The sequence below is a fragment of the Ctenopharyngodon idella genome, chromosome 10 (assembly GCF_019924925.1).
Source record: "Ctenopharyngodon idella isolate HZGC_01 chromosome 10, HZGC01, whole genome shotgun sequence".
Taxonomy (NCBI): Eukaryota; Metazoa; Chordata; class Actinopteri; order Cypriniformes; family Xenocyprididae; genus Ctenopharyngodon; species Ctenopharyngodon idella.
In genome coordinates, this window is record NC_067229.1 from 46,803,138 (window position 1) to 46,827,288 (window position 24,151).

Here is a 24,151-nt window from a genome sequence, read left to right on the forward strand (position 1 = left end):
CATCTAAATTCCTTCCTGATTGACATGTCGTCAGCTCTTAGGAATGTTTTACTCACAAACAGTCATGCTGTATATATTATAATCAGATTCCACATTATGATCTTATTGCCATATATAGTATGAGTTTAATTATATTGTCTTGTTGAACTCGTTTATGATTATTTGGGGGGATGTCTAGTGGTTACAGCCTTTTCTACAGCAAGTAATGGCTGGTCATAATGTTACTTTTGCAGTATAACAAGTTGTTGATATCCACAGCTGTAACTTCTCTGTGCTTCTCTGTGGTTTCGTTACCACTCTTTAAAAGAGGAAACCATGAACGTGAAAGATTGTATTATCATCAAAGGTTTTCTCAGAAATCCTTTAGTTTGTGCCACAAGAACAACATTCTAGATAGAATAATGAAAATAAAATTGTCTGTTAAAAAAAAATGTATTCATGCAATTACCCCGAGAGTTCTGTAGTCCTTTCATCAAATCATTAGGACTTCCCTCCATTTCCTGTGGTTCCGCCTTAAAGTGGTGAAAGGGGTAAAGAATCGCTAGCAAATACAGAGCAGCTGGTGAGGTGAGTACGGTTTTTTGTAAGGCAATAATATCTGATCTGTACAATTCAAACTATATGAGCAAATAAGTTTACATAAAAGTATATGATTTGTATTAAATATATTGAGTATTGTATTTAATAAAATATAAACTTTATTGTTTAATAATACTGAATATAGTTGCCTCAAAGTCAAATGTCTTATTTTCCTCGTTTATAAGCCACTTTGGATAAAAGCATCTGCTAAATGATTCAACTGATAATACGTGATATTTACAGGATAAACAGAGCACTTTGGACAGCATCAGCTCAAGCAAAATGAATGAGTCTCATTACAATGACGACATGAACTCAAGTGGATATGATTGTCTGTGGTGTTCTTATGAAAACGAGACAAACTCAGTGTCTCCAGAGGTGACGAATTCTATAAGGGTGATTTCTCTGGTCGTCTACAGCCTGACATTTCTCCTCGGAGTTCCTGGAAACATCTTTGTTGTGTACTTTGCTGGAATGAAGATGAAGAGGACCGTTAATACAATATGGTTTCTCAATCTAGCAACAGCCGACCTCCTGTGCTGCCTTTCCATACCGTTCAGTATGGCGGAGATCCTTCTTGACCGCCACTGGCCGTATGGATCCGTCATGTGCAAGATTCTCCCCTCTGTTATAGTTATTAACATGTTTGCCAGTGTTTTCACCTTGAACCTGATTAGTCTAGATAGGTTCACCCAGGTGATCACACCGGTTTGGGCTCAAAATCATCGCAACTTGTTCCTTGCACGGCTGTCCTGTGTAGTGGCCTGGGTTCTGGCTTTGGTGCTCAGCTTGCCCTTTATGATATTAAGACATACTTTCACTGATGAGTATTTGAACACCACACATTGCACGTTTCATGGGGAAGATGATGACTACACAAAATCCGGAACGTTGAGTATCATCAGATTTGTGTTTGGCTTTTTGATACCTCTCATATGCATCACATCATGCTATGGAATCATCGCACACAAGTTAGGCAGGAGTAATTTTCGCTCTGGCCGAGCGTTTCGCATCATGTTGGCTGTTATTGTGGCATTTTTTCTGTGCTGGCTGCCGTATCACATGGTGGACTTAATTGTATGGTACGGAGAGGAATCAAGTGTCTCAACGACTTTGGATCCATTGGCCATCTCTTTGGCGTATATCAACAGCTGCCTGAACCCCATTCTGTATGTTTTCATGGGGCAGGATTTTAAGAGCAAAGTTAAACTTTCTCTAAGACGTGTTTTTGAAAGGGCTTTCTCTGAGGAGGGAACGCAAATGTCACGATCCACCCAGTCACAGCAAATGCACTCGATGTAGTGAAGATATGAACTCAGTTTTATCTTTAAGTCATATTTCTATGCACTTTCAAACAAGACTCTTTTCACTTGCTTTGATATTTTGCATCTAATGCAATTACATACATTTTTGTGAGTGACTTAACATGTCCAAATAGTGTTTTTTTTTTTTTTTTTTTGTATTATTCTCAGAATCATTTTCTTGACCATTTTTTTTTCTTTACTCTTGTAAAGTATCTTGACAAAAATATTTTGCCTTTGTTATTTGTCTTAAAAAATTAAACTTAAGATATGCAAAAAAGCACAAGTAGCTTATTCTAGCTATTTTCAGAAGGAAGTGTCCACAGTTATTTTTTTCTTTTGTCAGGAAGTTATGAAACTGTTATTTAGTGCATCTAAAACATCTGCAATGAAACAGATATGATAGAGAAGGAATATCGTTTTGTTACAGTGAGTTAGCAATGCTCAGTTTTTGTTGCATTGTTTTGTCTTTATATGAATTAACAGGGTTTTTGTTGAACAGGTTCATGAAGGCATGCTTGTATGCCGTGGTTTAAAAGTAGCTTGCAATTGCAATACTGATGCTATTATTAGACAGATGCAGTGTTTTAAGGAAGTTAATGGCATGTCTACTGATCAGATGTTAACTGATAAAGCTGCACACTTGATGCACCATTGATGTAACATCAATCAAGATTACTTTTTATCACATTGTCTTCAATCATTTTAGTTTGGCTAATGTTAAGCCATATATCACATAATTGCATTATAATCTATAAAATATATTAAGTATACAGTGTGTTTTAAGATAAAATTACTGTTTTATGATCATTAAACATTCAAATTGATTTTTAATTTGGACAAAAAGATTATACAGTGTTATATTTGGGCTGTATGGAATACTTTTCATTGGTCAATGGTGTCATTCTTTAGCCAAATATTTAATGAGACTAAACTGTAGGCTCAGTCAAATGTTTTCCTAGCCTTTCTAGTTTCATGTCTCTTGTAGGCTATCACTCTACACTCTCTTTCTTCCCACATAGCCTAATAAAACCCAAATAAATATTTCGTGTCATTTATTTTATTTATAAATAGCTTTGTATTGGGGCTCTGATCATCCTGTTGGAATTTACTTTGTGAACATGATGGACTGACTGTACTTTGTCCTGATTTGTGCAAATAATACTTTTACTTCTATGCCTGATGTATAGTTTCCTCTACAATGCAGGGCACCAAAAATTGATGCTTTCACTTCAAATAACAAGGTTAATTTTGAGAGTGAATGATATAAATAGAATGGGGATTAACATAATTCACCATGTTAAATCCACTTGGATTATTACCTGCTAGCAGTTGTACATAGTCGATGTATAGGCTAATAGTTTCTTCTTCTTTTCTTCCAATTTAACTGTAGTTAACTCCCAGCTTTTAGGTTACTTAATTTAATGTTATTATTATTAAGTCATTTAGATATTTTTTTTCTTCAAGCATAAGTCACAATTGCCTCACCTGAGAAATTCGCGCCATTCCCTGCTTTTAGTTTGGCCACGCGCACTGCAGGCGATCAAGCTAAAAGCAGGGAAAGGCGCGAATTTCTGAGGTAAGGCACTTAGCCTATGCTAAAACTCTTGACAGACTTTTGCCAGTGTTGAAATTACTAGTAAATGCACAAAAGTGGGCGGATATGGCAAGCCGTTTTGACTTTTATTCATTCTCAGGATATGAATTCTTGATATCAACAATTCAGTTCTTGATATCAGGAATTACATTTCCACTAGTAACAATGTTAATTCTTGATATCAACAATTCAATTCTTGATATCTGTAATTGTATTTTCACTAGTGAAATGTCACCATAGGCTGCCATTCAAATTCAATTGCTGATATCAAGAATTGATTTCTTACTAGTTGAAATTCCAATTTCACATATCAGAAGTACAATTCTTACTAGTAAAAATCATAATTTGTGATATCATTACTTTGTTACTAGTGCAAATATCTATTCTTGATATCAACAATTGAATTGCTACTAGTAACAATGTTAATTTTTCTTTCAAAGTTTTTTTTATTGATATTTACATTATAAATCACATGAAACAATCCCCCAACCCTCACCATCAAATAACTAGCGCAGCGTCCATACTGTCCATTAATTCAGATTAGAATTGTAAGTAGAAGAACCAAGCATACATATATACGTCAGCATACATCAACCTCCAGCCATATATAAAAAAGATACATGCACATATACAGACTTATCAACATAGTCAATAAAAGGGTGCCACATCTTAAAAAATTGTTTTCCCGACCCTCTTAATGAATACCTAATTTTTTCAAAGGAGAGACAAGACATCATATCACTAATCCATTAAGTATGTGTGGGTGGGAAGGGATCTTTCCACTTTCGCTCTACGTGCTAACAAGGAAGAGAAAGCAAGGACTTTACACATAGACGCTGACAGCCACGACTCTTCTGGAGCTACTCCAAATAATGCCACCAGAGGTTCTGGCTCAAAACTGTGTTTAAGAACCGCCGAAAGGGTGTGAAATATTGATCGCCAGAAATGCTCTAATTTGGGGCATGTCCAGAACATCCAGAATCACATTTACATCTATTGCATATGGGGCTAGTACCAGGAAACATTTCAGCTAGTTTAACTTTGGATTTATGAGCTCTGTGTATTACTTTGGACTGTATAAGTGAATGGCGAGCACACACTGACGATGAGTGGACCTGTTTGAGAATACAGTTCCATGTGTCTTCAGAAAGTGGTCTGTCAAGGTCTTCCTCCCAATCTCTCTTTATGGTATTTAGAGAGGAAGATGCCAAATTGGTCATTAAATTATAAATAATGGAAATTGAGCCCCTTGGCTAATATGTTACATGAGAGGAAATTATCTTAAGGATTTTCAAAAGGCATCACTGGAAAGTCTAATACGAGTGACTTAACATAATGCCTTATCTGCAAGACTCTAAAGAAATCTGACTTAGTAAGACCAAAACGTAATGTTAACTGTTCAAAAGAAGCAAATAAATTATCAATAAATAAATCCTTGAAACATTTTATCCCCTTGTCAGACCAACTCTTAAATGATCCATCTTGCATTGAAGGTTAAAAAAAAAAAATGATTACGGGCAACAGGGCTAAGAAGAGAAGGATCCTGAAAACCAAATCCTCAACGAGTGTTTCACCACTGGGCAATCAACCGGAGTATAAGAGATGGATTGTAATTTAGTTGCAAGAAGTACTGGAAGGGAAATTTGCTTGTGGGCATTTTTTCCATGTCCACCCAGGATGGTCTATTGGGCAAAAGGTAATAATGCCACCAATACAGTATATTTCGTATGTTAGCTGCCCAGTAGTAAAACTTAAAGTTAGGTAAGGACATACCACCATTGCTTCTAGACCTCTGAAGGTATGCTTTACGCAGGCGAGGGTGCTTACCATTCCAAATAAATGTAGAAATAACAGAGTCCAAAGATTTAAAAAATGACAGGGGAATAAATAGAGGTAAACAGTGAAAAAGATAAAGAAATTAAGGGAGCACCACCATCTTAATGGAATTAATGCGCCCAATGAGAGAAATCTTTAAAGGGGACCATTTAGAAAGATCTTTCTTAATCTGTTCAAGAAGTATGCCGAAATTATGTTTAAAAAGGTGCTTATGATGATACAGACCCCAAGATAAGAGAACTTATTTTTGACTAGTTTCAATGGTATGTTGGGGTACTGTAGTTTCGCATCTACCTTATTAAAAATTCACTCTTGTGCAGATTAAGCCTGTAACCAGAAAACCGACCAAAATTCTCAAGCAAAGATAGAGCTGCGGGTAGAGAAGTTTGTGGATTGGAGATAAAAAGCAGTAGATCGTCTGCATATAAAGTTACCTTGTGCTCTGCCTCACCGCGGGTAATTCCAGTAATCTGCTGACTCTCACGTAGAGCGATTGCTAAAGGCACAATAGCTAGAGCGAACAGTAATGGGCTTAGCGGACAGCCCTGTCGAGTTCCGCGGTGCAAGTTAAACGGTCTAGAGTGCAGACCATTGGTCAGAACTACCGCAGAGGGAGCTCTATAAAGTAATTTGATCCAAGAAAGAAAGACTGGGCTAAATCCAAATTTTTCCAAAGTTAAAAAAAGGTACTCCCACTCCACCCTGTCAAACGCCTTCTCGGCATCCAAAGAAACAACGCATTCTGGAATGGCCTGATGCTGAGAATATACCACATTAAGTAAGCGGCGGATATTAAAAAATGACTGACAGTTCTTTATAAACCCTGTTTGACCAGGAGAGATGATGTTGGGGAGGACATCTTCGAGTCTTGTGGCGAGCACCTTTGCTAAAATTTTAACATCACAGTTGAGCAAAGAAATCGGCCTATAAGATGCACAGTCCAAAGGGTCTTTATCCTTTTTAAGTAATAAAGAAATGCAAGCTTGATTTAATGTTGGGGGAAGAATCCCAGACTTAAAAGATTCAGAAAAAAACAGATGTCAAAAAAGGAGCTTAACAATGTTAATTTTTGATATCAATAATTTGATTGTCACTAGTGATAATGTTAGTTTCTGATATCATGAATGTGATTGTTACAAGTAAGTAAGCCATTTTAGATATCTGAAATTATATTGATATCAGAAATACATTTTCAGATATCAAAAATGAACATTTTTACTAGTAACAATGTCATTATTGATATCAAAAATTATGATTTTTACTAGTAAGAATTGTATTTCTGATATGTGAAATTAGAATTTCAACTAAGAAATCAATTCTTGATATCAACAATTGAATTTGAATGGCAGCCTATGGTGACATTTCACTAGTGAAAATACAATTACAGATATCAAGAATTGAATTGTTGATATCAAGAATTAACATTGTTGGCACGTCTGGCCAAGCAATAATTTAGCGCCTGCCCTACACTATATGTACAGTACGTTGAGCGTTTCATAGAGTTTTACTGTGGACTTGGACTTAAGTAGCATATAAAGAATACGGTCAGTGCTTAACTCAGTAAAGTTGACAATATTAATTTTCAGGTAATAATGGCTTAGTTTCTCATAATAATGAGAACGTTTCTCGTAATAATGACTTAACATCTCATAATAACGAGAAACTTCCTCATAACCTAATTACTTATTTTCTCACAACAACGATACAGTTCCTAGTAATAATGACTTTCTTTCTCATAATAATGAGAAACTTCTACGCATGCGCGAAGCAGAAGGGCGTGACACGCTAGCGACATCCGCTGGTCAAATTTCAGCAAACATGGCACATTCTGCAAGTGTAATCTGTAACATCATTAAATAACATTATTGATAAATTATCAGTATATGAGATATACTCTTTTATTCATTTGTAACATTCATTTTGTATTTTTGTGTAACAAGCAGCAACACAAAATGGTGATCCATTGATTTCAAACAGATAATGATAGCATTCAGAAGAACGCTTCATCTGGAAAGCTGTCAACAAACATCTGCTAAACATATTTTCAAGCAGTTTTGCATACATTCTAATATCTTAAAAGGTGTTTTCTGTATGTCTAGGCAAACCTGCACATCAAATAGCCTGACTCATCCGTGAAATACGTGTTAATATTAACACATAAATCCACACATTTTATGAAGACGTTACACTTAAACTTAACGAATAAATGTCATATTCCTTCGTTAATCTGATAGTTTTGTAAGCCGTCGCGTTCATGCAACAGTTTCCACCGGTGAACACAAGCAGGCGTCGCTCGTTACCACGGTAACCACCTTCTCGTGTATTATACTGATAATTTATAATTTATGTTATTTAATGATATTATAGTTTGCCCTTTGTAGATTACACTGACTTTAACGAAAACAACTGTTTTGCAGAACGTGCCATGTTTGCTGTGTTCTCGCATTTAAACGGCTTTGACCAGCGGATGTCGCTAGCGTGCCACGCCCTTCTGCTCAGCTGCTTCGCGCATGCGTAGACGTTTCTCATTATTATGAGAAACAAAGTAATTATTACGAGAAACTTTATCGTTATTATGAGATGTTAAGTCATTATTACGAGTAACGTTCTCATTATTATGAGAAACTAAGCCATTATTACGTGAAAATATATTGCCAACTTTACTGAGTTAAGCACTGACCGTATTCTTTATATGCTACTTAAAGGGTTAGTTCACCCAAAAATGAAAATTCTGTCATTTATTACTCGCCCTCATGCCGTTCCACACCCGTAAGACCTTCGTTAATCTTCGGAATGCAAATTGAGATATTTTTGTTGAAATCCGATGGCTCCGTGAGGCCTACATTTCCTTTCTCAAAATCCATAAAGGTACTAAGTGGTTCAATATTAATATTATAAAGCGACGAGAATATTTTTGGTGCGCCACAAAAACACAAAATAACGACTTATATAGTGATGGCCGATTTCAAAACACTGCTTCAGGAAGCTTCGAAGCGTAATGAATCAGCATGTCGAATCAGCGGTTTGGAGCGCCGAAGTCACGTGATTTCAGCAGTTTGGCGGTTTGACACGCAATCCGAATCATGATTCGACACGCTGATTCATAACGCTCCGAATCTTCCTGAAGCAGTGTTTTGAAATCGGCCATCACTAAATAAGTCGTTTTTTTTTGTTTTTTTTTGGCGCACCAAAAATATTCTCGTCACTTTATAATATAAATATTGAACCACTGTACACACATGAACTGATTTAAATATGTTTTTAGTACCTTTATGGATCTTGAGAGAGGAAATGTCATTGCTCCCTATGTAGGCCTCACGGAGCCATTGGATTTCAACAAAAATATCTCAATTTGTGTTCCGAAGATTAACAAAGGTCTTAAGGGTGTGGAACGGCATGAGGGTGAGTAATAAATGACATTATTTTCATTTTGGGGTGAACTAACCCTTTAAGTCCAAGTCCACAGTAAAACTCTATGAAACGCTCAACGTACTGTACATATAGTGTAGGGCAGGCGCTAAATTATTGCTTGGCCAGACGTGCCACAGATCTATACATAACGCTACAGCGCTCTGGGTGAATACATCAACACCCGCTCCACCCGCGAGCAGTACTGGTGGCACGATCCACCCGCGAGCGCTAATTATATAAATGGAAAATCAGAATAATGAGTCAATTTTTATGTTTGTTCAAAAATCAGATTCGGACGCAACAACCCAAACTTGTAGAATCAAAAATTAAACTGAGTGACAATTATCCGTTTGTGAAGTATTCTAAAAAAAAAAAAAAAAAATGAAAAAATTAAAGTTTGAAGCCAACTTTTCATTTGGTTCATTTTAATGGTGCGAATTGAACAAAGAACTGCAAAGCGTTACACGGACCATCCGCTACTACCACTGTTAAAAAAACAACAACTCATAAATCATGAGATTTTTGTACTCAGACCGACGGTAAGTCGTTTTCATCACTGCTAGACCTTTAGAGAACAAAACCAAAATAAGCGATCACTTTTTGCTTACTATTTCTCAGAAGAAGAACCTGATCTCAGCAATTACTGATATTAAACACGTTCCTCTTTTTTAATGCATAATGTCACCGCAATCTCTTAAGTAAAAGACTTGAATCATAATGTGGCCCTTTTTATCAACATCAAGATTATAGGTTTTTATGAACGTAGCCTATAGGGAAAGTAGGCTATCTCAGGTCCTGCGACTGGTCACCATTTGTAATAAATTCACCATTTTAATCACCATTTTGCCGTCTCTAGATAACAGTCGTCCTGCAGTGTAATATTTCAAAGTCTCTCAATATAAGCTCATAAATGCATATTTATAAAGGGATCAGCTGTTTAAAATAGTTTTAGACGGGGTTTAGCATTTCTCACTACAGGATGTCAAATTTCGCAAAAGTAAAACTATCCAAAAATCAACCTTAAGAGACTTGGGGACTTTATTTTCATTGCAGTTTTATACTATGACAAATGTGCCTAATCCGTTGGTATAACCTAACATAAACAAATTTTTTTTTTGCCTAGCATATAAAAATAGCATTTTTCACTGACCACTTCAAATCACTGTACAAATCTCACCATTATGCGTTGTAATTTCTCCTCAATATAGCGCCTAACACGTGCTGTTGTACCATCCACTCACCACCAGAGGTCAGTATCTCTTACCTGCTGACGTGGACTTTAAAGTGCATCACCTGTGACTTTTACATAGGGTGTTTCAATCAGCTCCCTAGGTCGTGAATCAGTATATCGTGTACACCGATGGTGCCCAATCTTGACACTTCACTACAACATCGCTACAGTTTATGCTGAAATATAATTAAATAACTTTTCTTTTTCAAAACATCTATCACGTGTCATTAGGCCTATGTGTATTGAGTTGGCTCAATTTATGTTTTGCACATTATAATTTCCGTTAAGGGAACATAGACAGTGACCATCAGTGTTCGCTGGTTTTCACTTAGACTTTTTAGGGAGCGAACGTTTCAGTTCACTCGAAGGATTTTGCGACTGTCAGTCCTTACAATGGCCGACTCAATGATCAGTGCCCTGAGTAATGAACTAGGGAGCTGATTGAGACACACCCTTAGTCAGCTGGATGTGTTTCTCTGTTGCTCAAGACATTTCATCACTCACACAAGTAGCTTTCTCACCACGTCATCTCAATTTTTCCACAAAGACATCACAGGAATTTTAATTTGTTTTGAAAATGGCAGAAGAGATTTGGATAAAAGTATTTAAAAATATTAATGTTTGAAAATCTCCTAGTGACTCACATTGTTAAAAGCCATTTAAACTCAAACTACCAACAATGTTGAGCTATTTTGCATAATGAACCTGAAATTCAAAATGAATATTTTTCATAATCCACACTATCAGCTCAAAATGAATTGATATCTTCAACTGACACATATATCCAACTTTACCTGCTTACATATATTCTCATAAAGGAATACTATATGAAAAATCTCCACTGGTTGATCATTTATATTGTCAACAAATGTAAACTATATTGCCGCCCAGTTCTAAACCGGTAAATGTGGATATAAAACATCAACGTTATAATTTTCTGTAAAGGTTTCTCGAAATAATTTGTATAGTTAAAAGCAATAGCCTCTATAAACTAAAAACTTGCAACTGGTAAAAAAAAAAAACATTTTGTCACATTTGCTGGCAGTTACTAAGAAAACTGACTACTGCAACTTAAACAAGTTCCTCTTTTTCATCACAATAGAAAAGATAGCTGGCAGATTTTAAGGTTTGCATGACTAATGAATTATTGTGAATGTAAATGAAATGAAAGTGAAAATGGAAAATGTTATCTTGATGTTCTCTCTCTTTCTTTACATCTGCACACGCCCTTTTGTAGTATAAATAGTGTGAGTGTAATTATATTGAGCTTGACGAGACCAATGTAAGTCTTAACATAACAAAATACTGAAAACTTACATGTGTTTGACGTCGAGTCTCATATGATGTCAGAAAGAGCAAGCTTATTTAAAGAGGGAAATGTTATAAGAGTTGAACAGAAAGCGAGCGACCGTGACATTATGCATATGCTCTTTCTCAGTAAAAGCATAAAAAAAACACTACACAGTGAAAGTATGATAATGATACTTAAATTTTAATAAAAATAAAGCTCGGTAAGAATGTATTCTATGTAACCCAATGAGCCTTATATGAAAGACGGATGCTGGAAGGCAAGATCACATTTAGTTTAATGGTGCATGTCTGCAACAGCATCTTTCTGTCTCAAACACTACATCAAAAAACTATTTAGTTAAGTTAAAGAAATAGACTGACTTTTATACAGATATAAAATTTTAGAAAAAAGGTAAAAGCTGTCACTGGGGTGGTACCCTTTCAAAAGGTATACTTAAAGAGTGCATATTATTAGTACATCAAAGGTATATAACAAAAGTGTAAATATTAGAGCCTTTTTAAAGGGTACCGTTCCAGTGCCAGCTTTTGTATAATGAATGTATAATGTCAGGCTCTTCTTAGGAAATGCTTTAGAGAAGTGCTTTTAGTTTTCATGCTGACGTCTAAACTTTTAAAATCCCTTGAACCCTCTGAGCTCTTCTTATTTGTTCCTCTCTCATGGTCTCGATCACATGTTGGTTCCGGAATTGAAGCCTCTGGACCCACTCTTCACGTAACCTGAAGGAAAACATTGAGTCTTTAGATAAAAGCACTTCACTGCCGTATTCTCACGTAGACTTTACATTGGTTAAAAGTTTGACCAACCTGCTGGGTAGTTTTATTTAACTCAACTATTGTTTAAAAATGACTGTATTGCATGGAATACAGTTGGAAGTTAACATTTATTGATATGTTTAATGAACATTTATTAAGAAGAAGTTTAATAAATAATAATTAAATAATAAACATTTATTAAATTGCTTATTAATAAATGTTCACCTTTTGATTATTACTGTTGCCTCTAGTAATTGTGTGTCTTTTGGGTTCATTTTAAGCCAGCCATACAGTCATTTTTAAACAATAGTTGAGTTAAATAAAAATACCCAGCAGGTTGGGTCAAACATTTAACCCAACTGCTGGGTTTGTCCACATTTAACCTAAATTGGGTTGTCTTTAACCCCGCATTTTTTAGAGTGTTATATATATAGGCTATATGATTAATCCATTTAGTTACATGCTAAAAATGCTGGGTTAAAAACAACCTAAGTTGGGTTGAAAATGGACAAACCCAGTGATTGGGTTGTTTTAACCCAGCGGTTGGGTTAAATGTTTGACCATCCTGCTGGGTAGTTTTATTTAACTCAACTATTGTTTAAAAATTACAGTATTGCTTGCTTAAAGTGAACCCAAAATATGTTGGAAATTAACATTTAATAATATGTTTAATAAATGAACATTTATTAATGAATAATAATTAAACAATAAACATTTATGATTATTATTGTTTCCTCTAGTAATTATGTGTCTGATTTTTAATTTTGGGTTCATTTTAAGCCAGTCATATAGTCATTTTTAAACAATAGTTGAGTTAAATAAAACTACCCAGCACGTTGGTCAAACATTTAACCCAACCGCTGGATCAAAAACAACCCAATCGCTGGGTTTGTCCATTTTCAACCCAACTTGGGTTGTTTTTAACCCAGCATTTTTTAGAGTGTACTTTTAATTAGCATTTTCCTTTCTGGTCTTTGAGGTAGAGTTGTTGTGTAACTAATTTTTCATAAAAATTTTGACACTGCTGTAAATTATGACTTTTAGCACAGCAAACTACAGGTTTAAAGTAGCTTCTCCAGGTATTTGATCTGAGTTTGGTGCCTGTATTAATAAACCCTTGGCTTTGAAGCCTGTTGCGGTTCATCTGTACCAACAATCTATATATTCATTACACGCTCAGAAAGCCGCACTCATCTCTACAGCTGTCTCTACCGCAGCGCACTCACATGGATTTGAACGAAGTCCAAAGCCTGGAGATTTGTACCCATGTTATGTGCTAATCCACCCTGACCTTCCTGAAGTGACAGTGAGGAAACACTAGAGGGCAGCAAAAACAAGCAACAGAAGCCTGTCTGGAATTACCCAAGAACCTTTGGATGCTTTTCATTTCCAAAAGCAAGACACAGTTTATGGATCCTAAACTAGGTCAGGAAAAAACAATTATGAGTTTCTTCTGTTTTCTCCATTCCTGCAAGTTTGATTTTGTGACTTGTGGCCGTTTATCAAAATTATCTTTTCATTTCAGATTATTCGACCTAATCTTTCTTTGCAATTACCGCCCCAGAAAATAACCTCGAAATGGAAAGCAACACATTGGATAAAGTCATTCTGTAGCAGCAGTACATCTGAGGAGAGCTTCCAGTGATAGACATACACACTTGGATAAAGCGCTGTTCTTCATTCTTGAGTCCTCATTTCCCGTCCTCTGAACGTGGCTTTCAATCTTCTCTTCCCAAAACTTCTTCACCCCGTATTTATCATGAATGCGTGCCAAATTAATCATCTGAAACAATGAAACCAGAATATCTCAAGGTGACTGATAGCTGTGCATCAGTGCTTCTGGTATTCCTCCAAACTAAAACGAATCACAATTTTTCATTGGAGCGTGAAATATCTGTAGATCCTTATTAAACATGGACAAACCATTTTTTACAGGGAATGATTGTATTCCAAGCAAACTAAGACAAAACAAAGCAACTGCATTTGACACGTAATTCATAATCAAGATAAATGAGAACATTTCCGAGACACTTCGCATTAAATTTTAGATGTTACCAAATGCGCATGCAGCACAATTTCTGCCTCTTCTGGGAAGTTCCTACTTACAAGTTTTTACCTTTTTAGCACTAATGCAACAAAATGAAGAACAGATTATAGTATTTTCTGATAAGCTTTAATGCTATTCTTCTTCATCAGTGCATGCAAACTACATTATCTAGTGCACATTTACAATTAGAGTTTATTACGATCAGTACCAATTAACTTCCAATGTGATTCTTTGCTCACACTTTAGTTTAGGGTCCAATTCTCACTATTAATTATGACTTTTGCCTCAATAAACTCCTAATTACTGCTTATTAATAGTTAGTAAGGTAGTTAAGTTAAGGTATATTGTAGGATTAAGGGATGTAGAATATGGTCATGCAGAATAAGGCATTAATATGTGCTTTATAAGTACTAATAAACAGCCAATTTCCTAGTAATATGCATGCTAATAAGCAACTTAATAGTGAGAATTGGACCTTAAACTAAAGAGTTACCGATTCTTTACTTGGCAAGCCCTCAAATTAAAACGAAAATCCACTCATTTCCTAAATATGATCATTCTGATATGACTTGCATACAACATAAAACTCATTGGAAGTACCTTTTGTGCAGGTGTTGACCATTTAACCTTCAAACAAGCTTCAGTCCTGCACTTCCTGTGAACAGAAAATATCAGAATGCTGAGAAATTCCTGAAAGAAACATTTGCTCTGAAGGACGAAACTGAAGGATGACTCACAGAAGATCTGGTTGAAGCGTGGCACTCAGGTACAGGCCATCTGCCGGCCTCGCTGGGCGATCTGGCAGATTCCCTCCCTTTCTCTTCCCTTCAGTCTCATCATCGTTTATTTCTGGAGCAAAAACACAAAAGACAAATGGAGCTCTGACCTGCAGTATTGGTGTGTTTAAGCCAAGAGGAATGCCACCGTTCCCATTGGAGTCGGCAACTTACCACACCAAACGGCACTTGTGGACTTACAGGGTTTAGAGGAAAGCAGGCCAGTCCCATCACACGTCAGTCTCCTCAGTGACCGGCTCTCTTTAGTAGAAAGCTGCGAACAAAATGTACCATTGTGATCATAATTATCATGTCAGGGTCAAAAGTGCTTCTGGTCTTGTGGCTTAGCTAGTGTTGTCATGGGTTTGATAAACATATACGGATAAACATGCACTCAAATTATGTTTGCTCCTTGTTCAATGTACTGCAGCAACACTTTCAATCCACCTAAATTTGTAAAATGGTTTGTCTTTTTCTTTTGGAACTACATAAATAAATTTTGTTGGCTTTGACTGAAACTGGGTGCGGATTTCCCAGCATGCTTCTCTTGGGACTGGATTGGGAGGGTAATTGCTGAAATTAAGTATAATTTTATGTGTTTTTGATCAAAGGAAAATACTTGTTGTCTTCAGTCAAGTTGGAGATTTGGTGTTTATTTTGTGAGCGGCTGTAATGAAGCCTATAGACCTATTTGGTGTTTGCAAACAGCAGTGACATTTTTTGTGTGGGCGGAGCCTACCTGATTGCAGACAATGACAGTTCTGCAGTGGCAGTCTGTGGAAACCATGGAGTAAAAGAATAAAAAAAGTTAATTTCGAGTTTATATCTCACAATTCTAACTTTTTTCCCCTGCAAATCCGAGTTTATATCTCACAATTCTTAGAAGGAAAAAGAGAATTGTGAGATATACTCGTTATTCTGTCTTTTTTCCTCAAAATTGTGAGTTTATATCCTGCAATTCTGACTTTTTTTTCCCTCAGAATTGTGACATAAACTCAAAATTGCAAGTTATAAATATTGAACTGGGAGATTACAATTCTGACTTTTTTTTCTTGCATTTGCGTGTTTATATATGAAATATTTTATACTTTCATTCATTCATTCATTCATTCATCCATCCATTCATTCATTCATTCATCCATTTATTCTTCCATTCATTCACATCATGAGACAGGGAACATAACATCATGAGGCACAAAATGAAAAGGAGCAAGATTTGAGATAAAATAGACTCATGAGTAAAAAAAATGCAAATTAGGAAAGCACTAAAATAGTTCATATTTTGACAATAGAACAAGAAACCTGTTATGCTTAAAGGATTAGTTCACTTTAAAATGAAAATTACCCGAAGCTTTACTCACCCTCAAGCCATCCTAGGTGTATATGACTATCTTTCAAATGTTTAAAAGTTATCTATGTAAAATGTTATTGGTTTAAATATTATTTCATGCTGTAACTGCTATGTATGTATGTCCATTATGAACTGCATATGTGAATATTATGTAGACTTACTGTTTACATCAAATTCATGTTTTAATAGTAGACTAATCAATGCAGGATTCATCTGTGACTTGTCTGTGGCTTGCAACATAAACGTCTGTGTTTAGCTTCAAAGGTTGTCTTCTATGACGGTATTCTATAAAAATGAAGATTATATTTTTTGCTTTTTGATTTTGACATCCAAAGGCACAACAAATCATTTTCTCTTATTCTGTATAGATTTCTCCATTTTCCTCCACTTGTTACTGCTATTTTTCTATACGAACACAGCTGTAAGTGACGTAACCATGATGTCTGCTCCATATTGGTCTATAATGCATGTGTAACTCAATGAGAAATCGCTGTGCTAATATTGCAGTGATTGATTACTGATCACTTGTTTCTCCTGTACATTATATTTAGTAAAAAAAGTAATTTATTTAGCATGCAAATGTAGCCATTTAAAAAAACAAATCTGAAGCAGTTAAGATACATTGGATCAACAAAAATGAATACTTTTTAAGTGAAACTTGAATAAGTATAAGAATAAGTAAATTATATAAATGTAATTGAATTCATATTAATGTGATGTTTATGACTGTAGTGGATATAACTGTTGTCTAGTAAATGTTGGGACATTTTAAACATTAACTTAAAAATTTGGTTGTAAAGTAAGATTTAAAACCTGGAAAAAAATTAAACCATACTGTAGATGTTTCCATGCTGATTTGACCTCTTTGACTTTTGTCTGGGTTTATGCATATTTAATGAAAATAACTACAGTATATTGCCATAGAGGTCATCTGTATGACAGTGACATTTCAAAGAATGTCATTTGTGAGAATCACCTTTTCGTACCATATATATTCACACAAATGCATTGTTTGAAATTTCATTTTATTTTACGTAACAGTATTTAATCCATAAAATCTCATCCAGATTATAACACTCAGTTATCTATGGATGTGCTCGTATATTGACCATCAAAGCATTTTTATGACACATCCACAATCTCTGTGAGATTTTGCTCCATGATTTATAGTTATATGGTTAAAAGAAACTCTCAGTAATTGTGCTGGAGACACATTCATCATTACTGCCGTAACTGTGCTAAATATTCTTCAATGTATCCGTAATTGTCAAGCAACGAGGGAGTGCGTTTAATAAGCGCTGTCATTTTCTTGTTCGTCTGTGTAATCTCAGAGCGTACAGTCACCCTGTAAGCATGACAAACTTCTGCTCTGACATTCTGGGCAGCTGCCTGCTGGGATTTGTCGGACAGTCGTCTGGGTGAGAGATGTGTTGTGTTGAGCCAGCATGACGTGCAGTGAGGATTTGTGAGTCTGTGTGTGAATGCACAGAAGTAAAACATGTTACACCTGCCGCCGTGCCCTTCACAATAAACACCAGGATGACACGGAGCAAAAGGTCACAGATTATGCAGATTAGTTCCTTGGGTGTTGTGAGTGGTTGCCAGGGTGTTGCTATGCACTTTCTAAGGTATTCTAAATAGAATGTTGTGGCACTGTTAACACGATGAAGCTCAGGGAAGCAGCACTGTACTTTATGTGCATCGCTCAATCAACCTCTGTTTTGCTTCTGACGCGGTTTGCGGTTACGCTATATTTGTTTCACTTACAAATCTTTTGTTTCAAATCAATGGTTCCAAGGCTTCGTTATTTCATACTGGCTCTGTCCCAAGTGGCACACTTCGTGACGTAATGCAGCTTTGACTGTCAGGAAGAAGTCTGCTGTAGAGCTCGCTTCAGTGCAGGCTCAACAAAATTGAGCATCGAGGGCAAATTTCGGCCGCAAATGGTGCGTTCGCGAGCAGCCTTCTGAAAACTAAAATGACAAATGGGACATGGTCTCGTGGACTTCACAGTCACGTGCACGCAGCAGCCATTATAAGTCCACAAGACATATGAAGTGTGACATTTAGGACAGGGCCTTAGCTTTCAGAATGGTGCTCGAGAGCGCCCCCTTTGCGGCCGATATGCTCCTTTGATGACAGCTGCGGCACTTTCAATGCATGGTTCATTATGGAACCTTATAAAAAGGGTTACATTTAGCACTAAAAAGGGTTCTGCTATTGTTACAAGCCAAAGAACCCTAATTTGGTACTGTTTAGAACCAAAATATTCATTCAAAACATAGACCTCTATATAAACTGAATCAATAATAAATTGTGTTCAGTATTCTGTAACAAATATTTTCGGATTTTCTAGACTATTTTAAGTCATAAAGTGAGCAGGATATATTAAAATTTAGCGTATGGCTTCGGCAGGCATGTATTATGATACTAAGCGGGACAGCTGGTCTCGGAGCCCTCCCCAGCTCTACAGCGCCCCATAGTTTTCCAATGTAAATCGGTGGTGAAAAAAGGAACTGCAGCACACTCTAATTTAGAACCATTGGGCTAATTTCAGGTGCTTATTTTCACGTTGCCTTACATAAACCTCACACCAGATCAAGACGATATGAATCTGCTTCAGCTATGTGTATATTAGTCTGCATCAGGTCAGTAACTAGTTGGCATGTCTGTTCTTCATATCAAATTAATTAAAGTTTAAATGTGCTAATGTGAATAGCCTTTAAAACCAGCATATGCTGGTTAAGGTAGGTTTTGAAGCTGGTATGCTGGTTTGAGCTGGTTTATGCTGGTCCTATGCTGGTCCATGCTGGTCCCGGACCAGTTTACCTTACCAGCATGCTGTTTTTTTCAACAGGATATGTTGTGTTTGCTTTATGTTTGTTCTGAGAATAGAAATAACTTTCTTTTCTTCAACGGAATTCCTCCACAATTTTTTAAAACAACATTCAGAGGCACTAAATACTACATTAAGGAAATACTAAGATGCCTGTCAGTCAACATTAGAGCGCCACCCTCAGGCTGAATAACGCAAGGACGTTAGACCTCTGCCAAAAGTGTGTCTGAATGTGTTATATAAAGCTTACAAAAATGTTTATCGAAAACTAGCGCTAAAACCCAGAATCTGCCATACCTAAATTTACTTTTGCCGAGCATGCAACCTCCATGGCAGACTGCTACCCAACAGTCAAAGCGGCATTATGTCACAAAAGTGTTGAGTCAGAGGCTTAAGGATCCATTTGGGACAGGGCCACTGTCGAAACATTTCAGTATTAGATCTGGTGATCTCATGAACGAGTGTCTACTCAGTTTTTAATATATATAATGTAGGTTTATTTTTAATTCATTTAATGAACTTCAATACTTATGCATGTGTAACACAAAAAGGAGAATGATAGGTAATTGTTTTTAATTGGCCTAATTCGACAAACCCTGCTCAAAGGGTTAGTTCACCCAAAAATGAAAATTCTGTCATTAATTACTCACCCTCGTGCCGTTTTACACCCGTAAGACCTTCGTTGATCTTCGGAACACAAATTAAGATATTTTTGTTTAAATCCGATGGCTCCGTGAGGCCTACATAGGGAGCAATGACATTTCCTCTCTCAAGATCCATAAAGGTACTAAAAACATATTTAAATCAGTTCATGTGAGTACAGTGGTTCAATATTAATATTATAAAGCGACGAGAATAAAAACAAAATAACGACTTATTTAGTGATGGCCGATTTCAAAACACTGCTTCAGGAAGATTCGGAGCGTAATGAATCAGTGTATCGAATCATGATTCGGATCGCGTGTCAAACCGCCAAACTGCTGAAATCACGTGACTTTGGCGCTCCGAACTGCGGATTCGACACGCTGATTCATAACGCTCCGAAGCTTCCTGAAGCAGTGTTTTGAAATCGGCCATCACTAAATAATTCGTTTTTTTTTTTTTTTTTTTTTTTGGCGCACCAAAAATATTCTTGTCGCTTTATAATATTAATATTGAACTACTGTACTCACATGAACTGATTTAAATATGTTTTTAGTACCTTTATGGATCTTGAGAGAGGAAATGTCATTGCTCCCTATGTAGGCCTCACTGAGCCATCAGATTTAAACAAAAATATCTCAATTTGCATTCCGAAGATTAACGACAGTCTTACGGGTGTGGAACGGCATGAGGGTGAGTAATTAATTACAGAATTTTCATTTTTGGGTGAACTAACCCTTTAATAATACACAAAACAAGCATTACATATTAATAAAGAAGAATTTTACAGAAACTTCATATTTAATGGTGTTTAATTATTTGTAGATTACATTCAGTAGATTACGGCTGGTTTCACAGACAGACCAGGTTCTTTCAGCTTTTTAGCAATTATTGGCCTTAAAGGGATAGTTCACCCAAAAATACTCACCCTCAAGTTGTTCAAACCTGTATTCATTTCTTTCTTCTGTTGAACACAGAAGAAGATGTTTTGAAGAATGTCAGAAACAAAACAGTTGATGGACCCTATTGACTTCCATAATATGAAAAAAAAAATATATATACTATGGAAGTCAATGGGGTCCATCAACTGTTTGGTTACCCATATTCTTCAAAATATCTTCTTTTGTGTTCAGCAGAAGAAAGAAATTCATACAGGTTTGAACAACTTGAGGGTGAGTAAATGATGACAGAATTTTCATTTTTGGGTGAACTATCCCTTTAAGGTTTAAAACAAATATGACAGAAGAAGATATTACATAGGAAGTTTGTAATTGATCAACTTCATTTTTCATTTTTCAATTAAACTTTTCAATTAAATTTTAAATATATGCACACACACACATCACTAATTATAACTGAGCAATATTAATAATGATTCTTGCCTCAGGAAGCAGCACTAATAATGTCACTGGGAATTTTGTGGAAGCAGTAAACACTTGCGGTGTGTGTATTAAGGGCATCTCTTCAGAGAAGCTGATATCTTCACCATTAAAAACCTCTGAAATGAAGCGTCAGGTCTGAACTCAGATATCTGTACGAGCCGTAACTGGAATAGACAAGCAGCTCTGGGGCATCTCCGCCTTACTGCAGGACTCATGTAGGGCCATAGCTCAGGGTTTATGATGCGTAGAAATTTCATTACAGTCCAATAAAACATGACGCTGCCACAGAGGGCAGTGAAGAGGGTCTTGCAAGACCACTCACACAACATGAGACGTCCCAGCACCCAAAAACACAAACACACACTGACAGTTCCCAGATTCCCTTCTGACGTCTGGCACGAGAACAGTCAGAATGACATGTCAGCTGTGCTGGGATTTACGCCTGGACTTACTGAAGTGATAAACAATCCTCGCGTTAATTTAACAGGAGTACTAGTATATGCCTGACTGTGAGATATGAGATGTCACATGAATCATCACAGATCAAACTGAGATCTAAGATACATGGATAACAAGCAGTTTGGACAAAAAATAAGTGTGATTATAATTTTATTAGATGATAAATATGAATGCAAGATCAAACAAATAATATAGACCTTCATCAGTTGACGAAAGCAAGTTTTCACACTTGTACTTGTGAAATGTTTCACTTCAAAAGTGTATTGATGGATCTTTCTTTACATGACACTTGCTTTTACATTATATTTAAAGGATTAGTTCACTTCAGAATTCAAATTCCCTGATAATTTACTCACCCCCATCTCATCCAGTTTGTTTATGTCTTTCTTTCTTCAGTCGAAAAGAAATGAAGGTTTTTGAGGGAAACATTCCAGGATTTTTCTCCATATAGTGGACTTCAATGGGGACCAACGGGTTGAAGGTCCAAATATCAGTTTCAGTGCAGCTTCAAAGAGCTCTACACGATCCTAGACGAGGAATAAGAGTCTTATCTAGTGAAACGATCGGTCATTTTCTAAAAAAAATAAAATTATATACTTTTTAACCACAAATGCTCGTCTTGCACTGCTCTGTGATGCGCCACACATTACGTAATCACGCTGGAAAGGTCACACGTAATGTAGGCGAAAGTACCGCGGTAGGGAGAAAAACTCATTTTCTCCTACAACTTCAAAATCATCTGACATCGTTGTTTTACCTTTTTTTGTAAAGGATGTTTGACTTAGTCTTTGCACGTTTGCTTTGTAAACACTGGGTCGGTACTTTTACCTACGTCGCGCGTGACCTTTCCAGCATGATTTTACGTAATGCGTGGCGCATCGCAGAGCAGTGCAAGATGAGCATTTGTGGCTAAAAAGTATATAAATTTTATTTTTTTTTAGAAAATCACAGATCTTTTCGCTAGATAAGACTCTTATTCCTCGTCTGGGATCGTGTAGAGCTCTTTGAAGCTGCACTGAAACTGACATTTGGACCTTTCAACCCGTTGAACCCCAGTGAAGTCCACTATATGGAGAAAAATCCTGGAATGTTTTCATCAAAAACCTTCATTTCTTTTCGACTGAAGAAAGAAAGACATAAACATCTTGGATGACAAGGGGGTGAGTAAATTATCAGGAAATTTGAATTCTGAAGTGAACTAATCCTTTAATGTGATTATTGCTTTTCTTTTATAATTACAATACATGCATGTTAATGACCTCATATTAATTAAGAGACTAGACTATTTTTTACTTTTTATTTGTTCATTTAGTTTCATTTGTGACACTGCAGGACTATTAATGTGGATTGACTATATAGAAAATGGATAAAAATTGATGACCTGTTGGTGCCGATAGCCTTGTGGGCAGCGTGTCGACATATACTGCGGTTGCGCTTCGGACAACCCGAGTTCGAGTCCTGCCTCGTGGACCTTTCTCGATCCCTGTCCTCTCTCTCTCTCCCAATTTGCTTCTTGTCAACTAACTATCCTACCTCAATAAAAAAACAAAAACACCAAAAAATAAATCTTAAAAACTGATGACCTGTTGGTGCTGATAGCCTTGTGGGCAGTGCATCGACACATAGCGTGGTTGCGCTTCGGGCGACCCGAGTTTGAGTCCTGGCTCGTGGATCTTTCCTGATCCCTTTCCCCTCTCTCTCTCTCTTTCTCCCAATTCACTTCCTGTCAAATAACTGTCCTATCTCAATAAAAAGGCAAAAATGCCAAAAAATAACTCTTGAGGACCTGTCAACATACAAAAATATTCACTTTTCCTCATAATAATGCTCTTTTATTAGTAGTACCTTGTTCATTTTTATAAAGCTATTTAAAAATAGCTTTACTGAAAATTATGTTAATGTTTATAATATCTTTTGAGTGTACAGAATGCATGTAGATAAAGTTACTTACTTATATATCCAACTTTATATAAAGAGCTGTACGATAATATAGCTACAAAAAACAACAACAACAAAAAAAAAAACGAATCATATGTACAGTTACAGTGTAAAAAAATGAAAATTGCTCAAGAAGAAGAGTTATTAACCATCTTTCCTGTCAGGAGTGTCCCAAAGCAAATGTATTCCAAAAGTGTTTGATGAAAAATGTTTCTGCACAGTCTCTGACTAAACCCATCCATCATCAAACCATGAGCTGCGCTGAATCCGTCTGGACCGGCAGCATCGGTGCCCCTGAAAATGACCTCATGGAAAAAATGCCTCCATTGCTCATTACTGCAGGAGCCTCAGGGAACAGAAGCCGCTGTTGCTCGGGAGGTCATTACCAATTTAACTGCGGCTATAGTAAGGCGGATAACAAACCTGAACTATGACCTAAGAATAGTGGACTTTACACAAGCTGATAGATGGAACACAGACATAGATCAGGGCTGTCAGAGGGGCTAATGAGAGGAAAGAGGGCCGGCAGTGAGCGGGATTGTTGGGAATAGAGGGTAAGATGAGGCCGCTGGAGAGACGGATCAAGGAATGGAGAAAACAGGTTGGTTAACAGAATGTTGACATCATCAGCCTTGAATCAGAGGGAGAAAAGGCCAAGCCTTTACCATCATCAGGTCACAAACAGGTGAAAATGAAGGAAA

General features: G+C 36.5%; 2 protein-coding genes across 3 annotated transcripts; one reads left to right on the plus strand and one right to left on the minus strand.

The window, feature by feature from the left end:
* Positions 1–389: 389 nt before the first annotated feature.
* On the plus strand, positions 390–2,924 carry LOC127520979 (C3a anaphylatoxin chemotactic receptor). Its single transcript, XM_051909763.1, has 2 exons — positions 390–567; positions 823–2,924. The coding sequence occupies exon 2, from the start codon at positions 862–864 to the stop codon at positions 1,879–1,881; it is 1,020 nt and encodes a 339-aa protein (XP_051765723.1). The 5' UTR covers positions 390–567; positions 823–861; the 3' UTR covers positions 1,882–2,924.
* An 8,502-nt stretch (positions 2,925–11,426) lies between these two features.
* Positions 11,427–20,489, minus strand: LOC127520980 (uncharacterized). Of its 2 annotated transcripts, none has more exons than XM_051909765.1 (7): positions 19,680–20,489; positions 15,582–15,616; positions 15,017–15,116; positions 14,804–14,915; positions 14,667–14,721; positions 13,674–13,802; positions 11,427–11,983 (listed from the first exon to the last, which is right to left on the minus strand). In XM_051909765.1, the coding sequence occupies exons 1-7, from the start codon at positions 19,807–19,809 to the stop codon at positions 11,975–11,977; spliced, it is 570 nt and encodes a 189-aa protein (XP_051765725.1). In that variant the 5' UTR covers positions 19,810–20,489; the 3' UTR covers positions 11,427–11,974. The 2 variants fall into 2 exon arrangements, with proteins under 2 accessions (XP_051765725.1, XP_051765724.1); XM_051909764.1 differs by having other exon boundaries at positions 13,678–13,802; positions 19,680–20,464.
* Between the last annotated feature and the right edge of the window lie 3,662 nt (positions 20,490–24,151).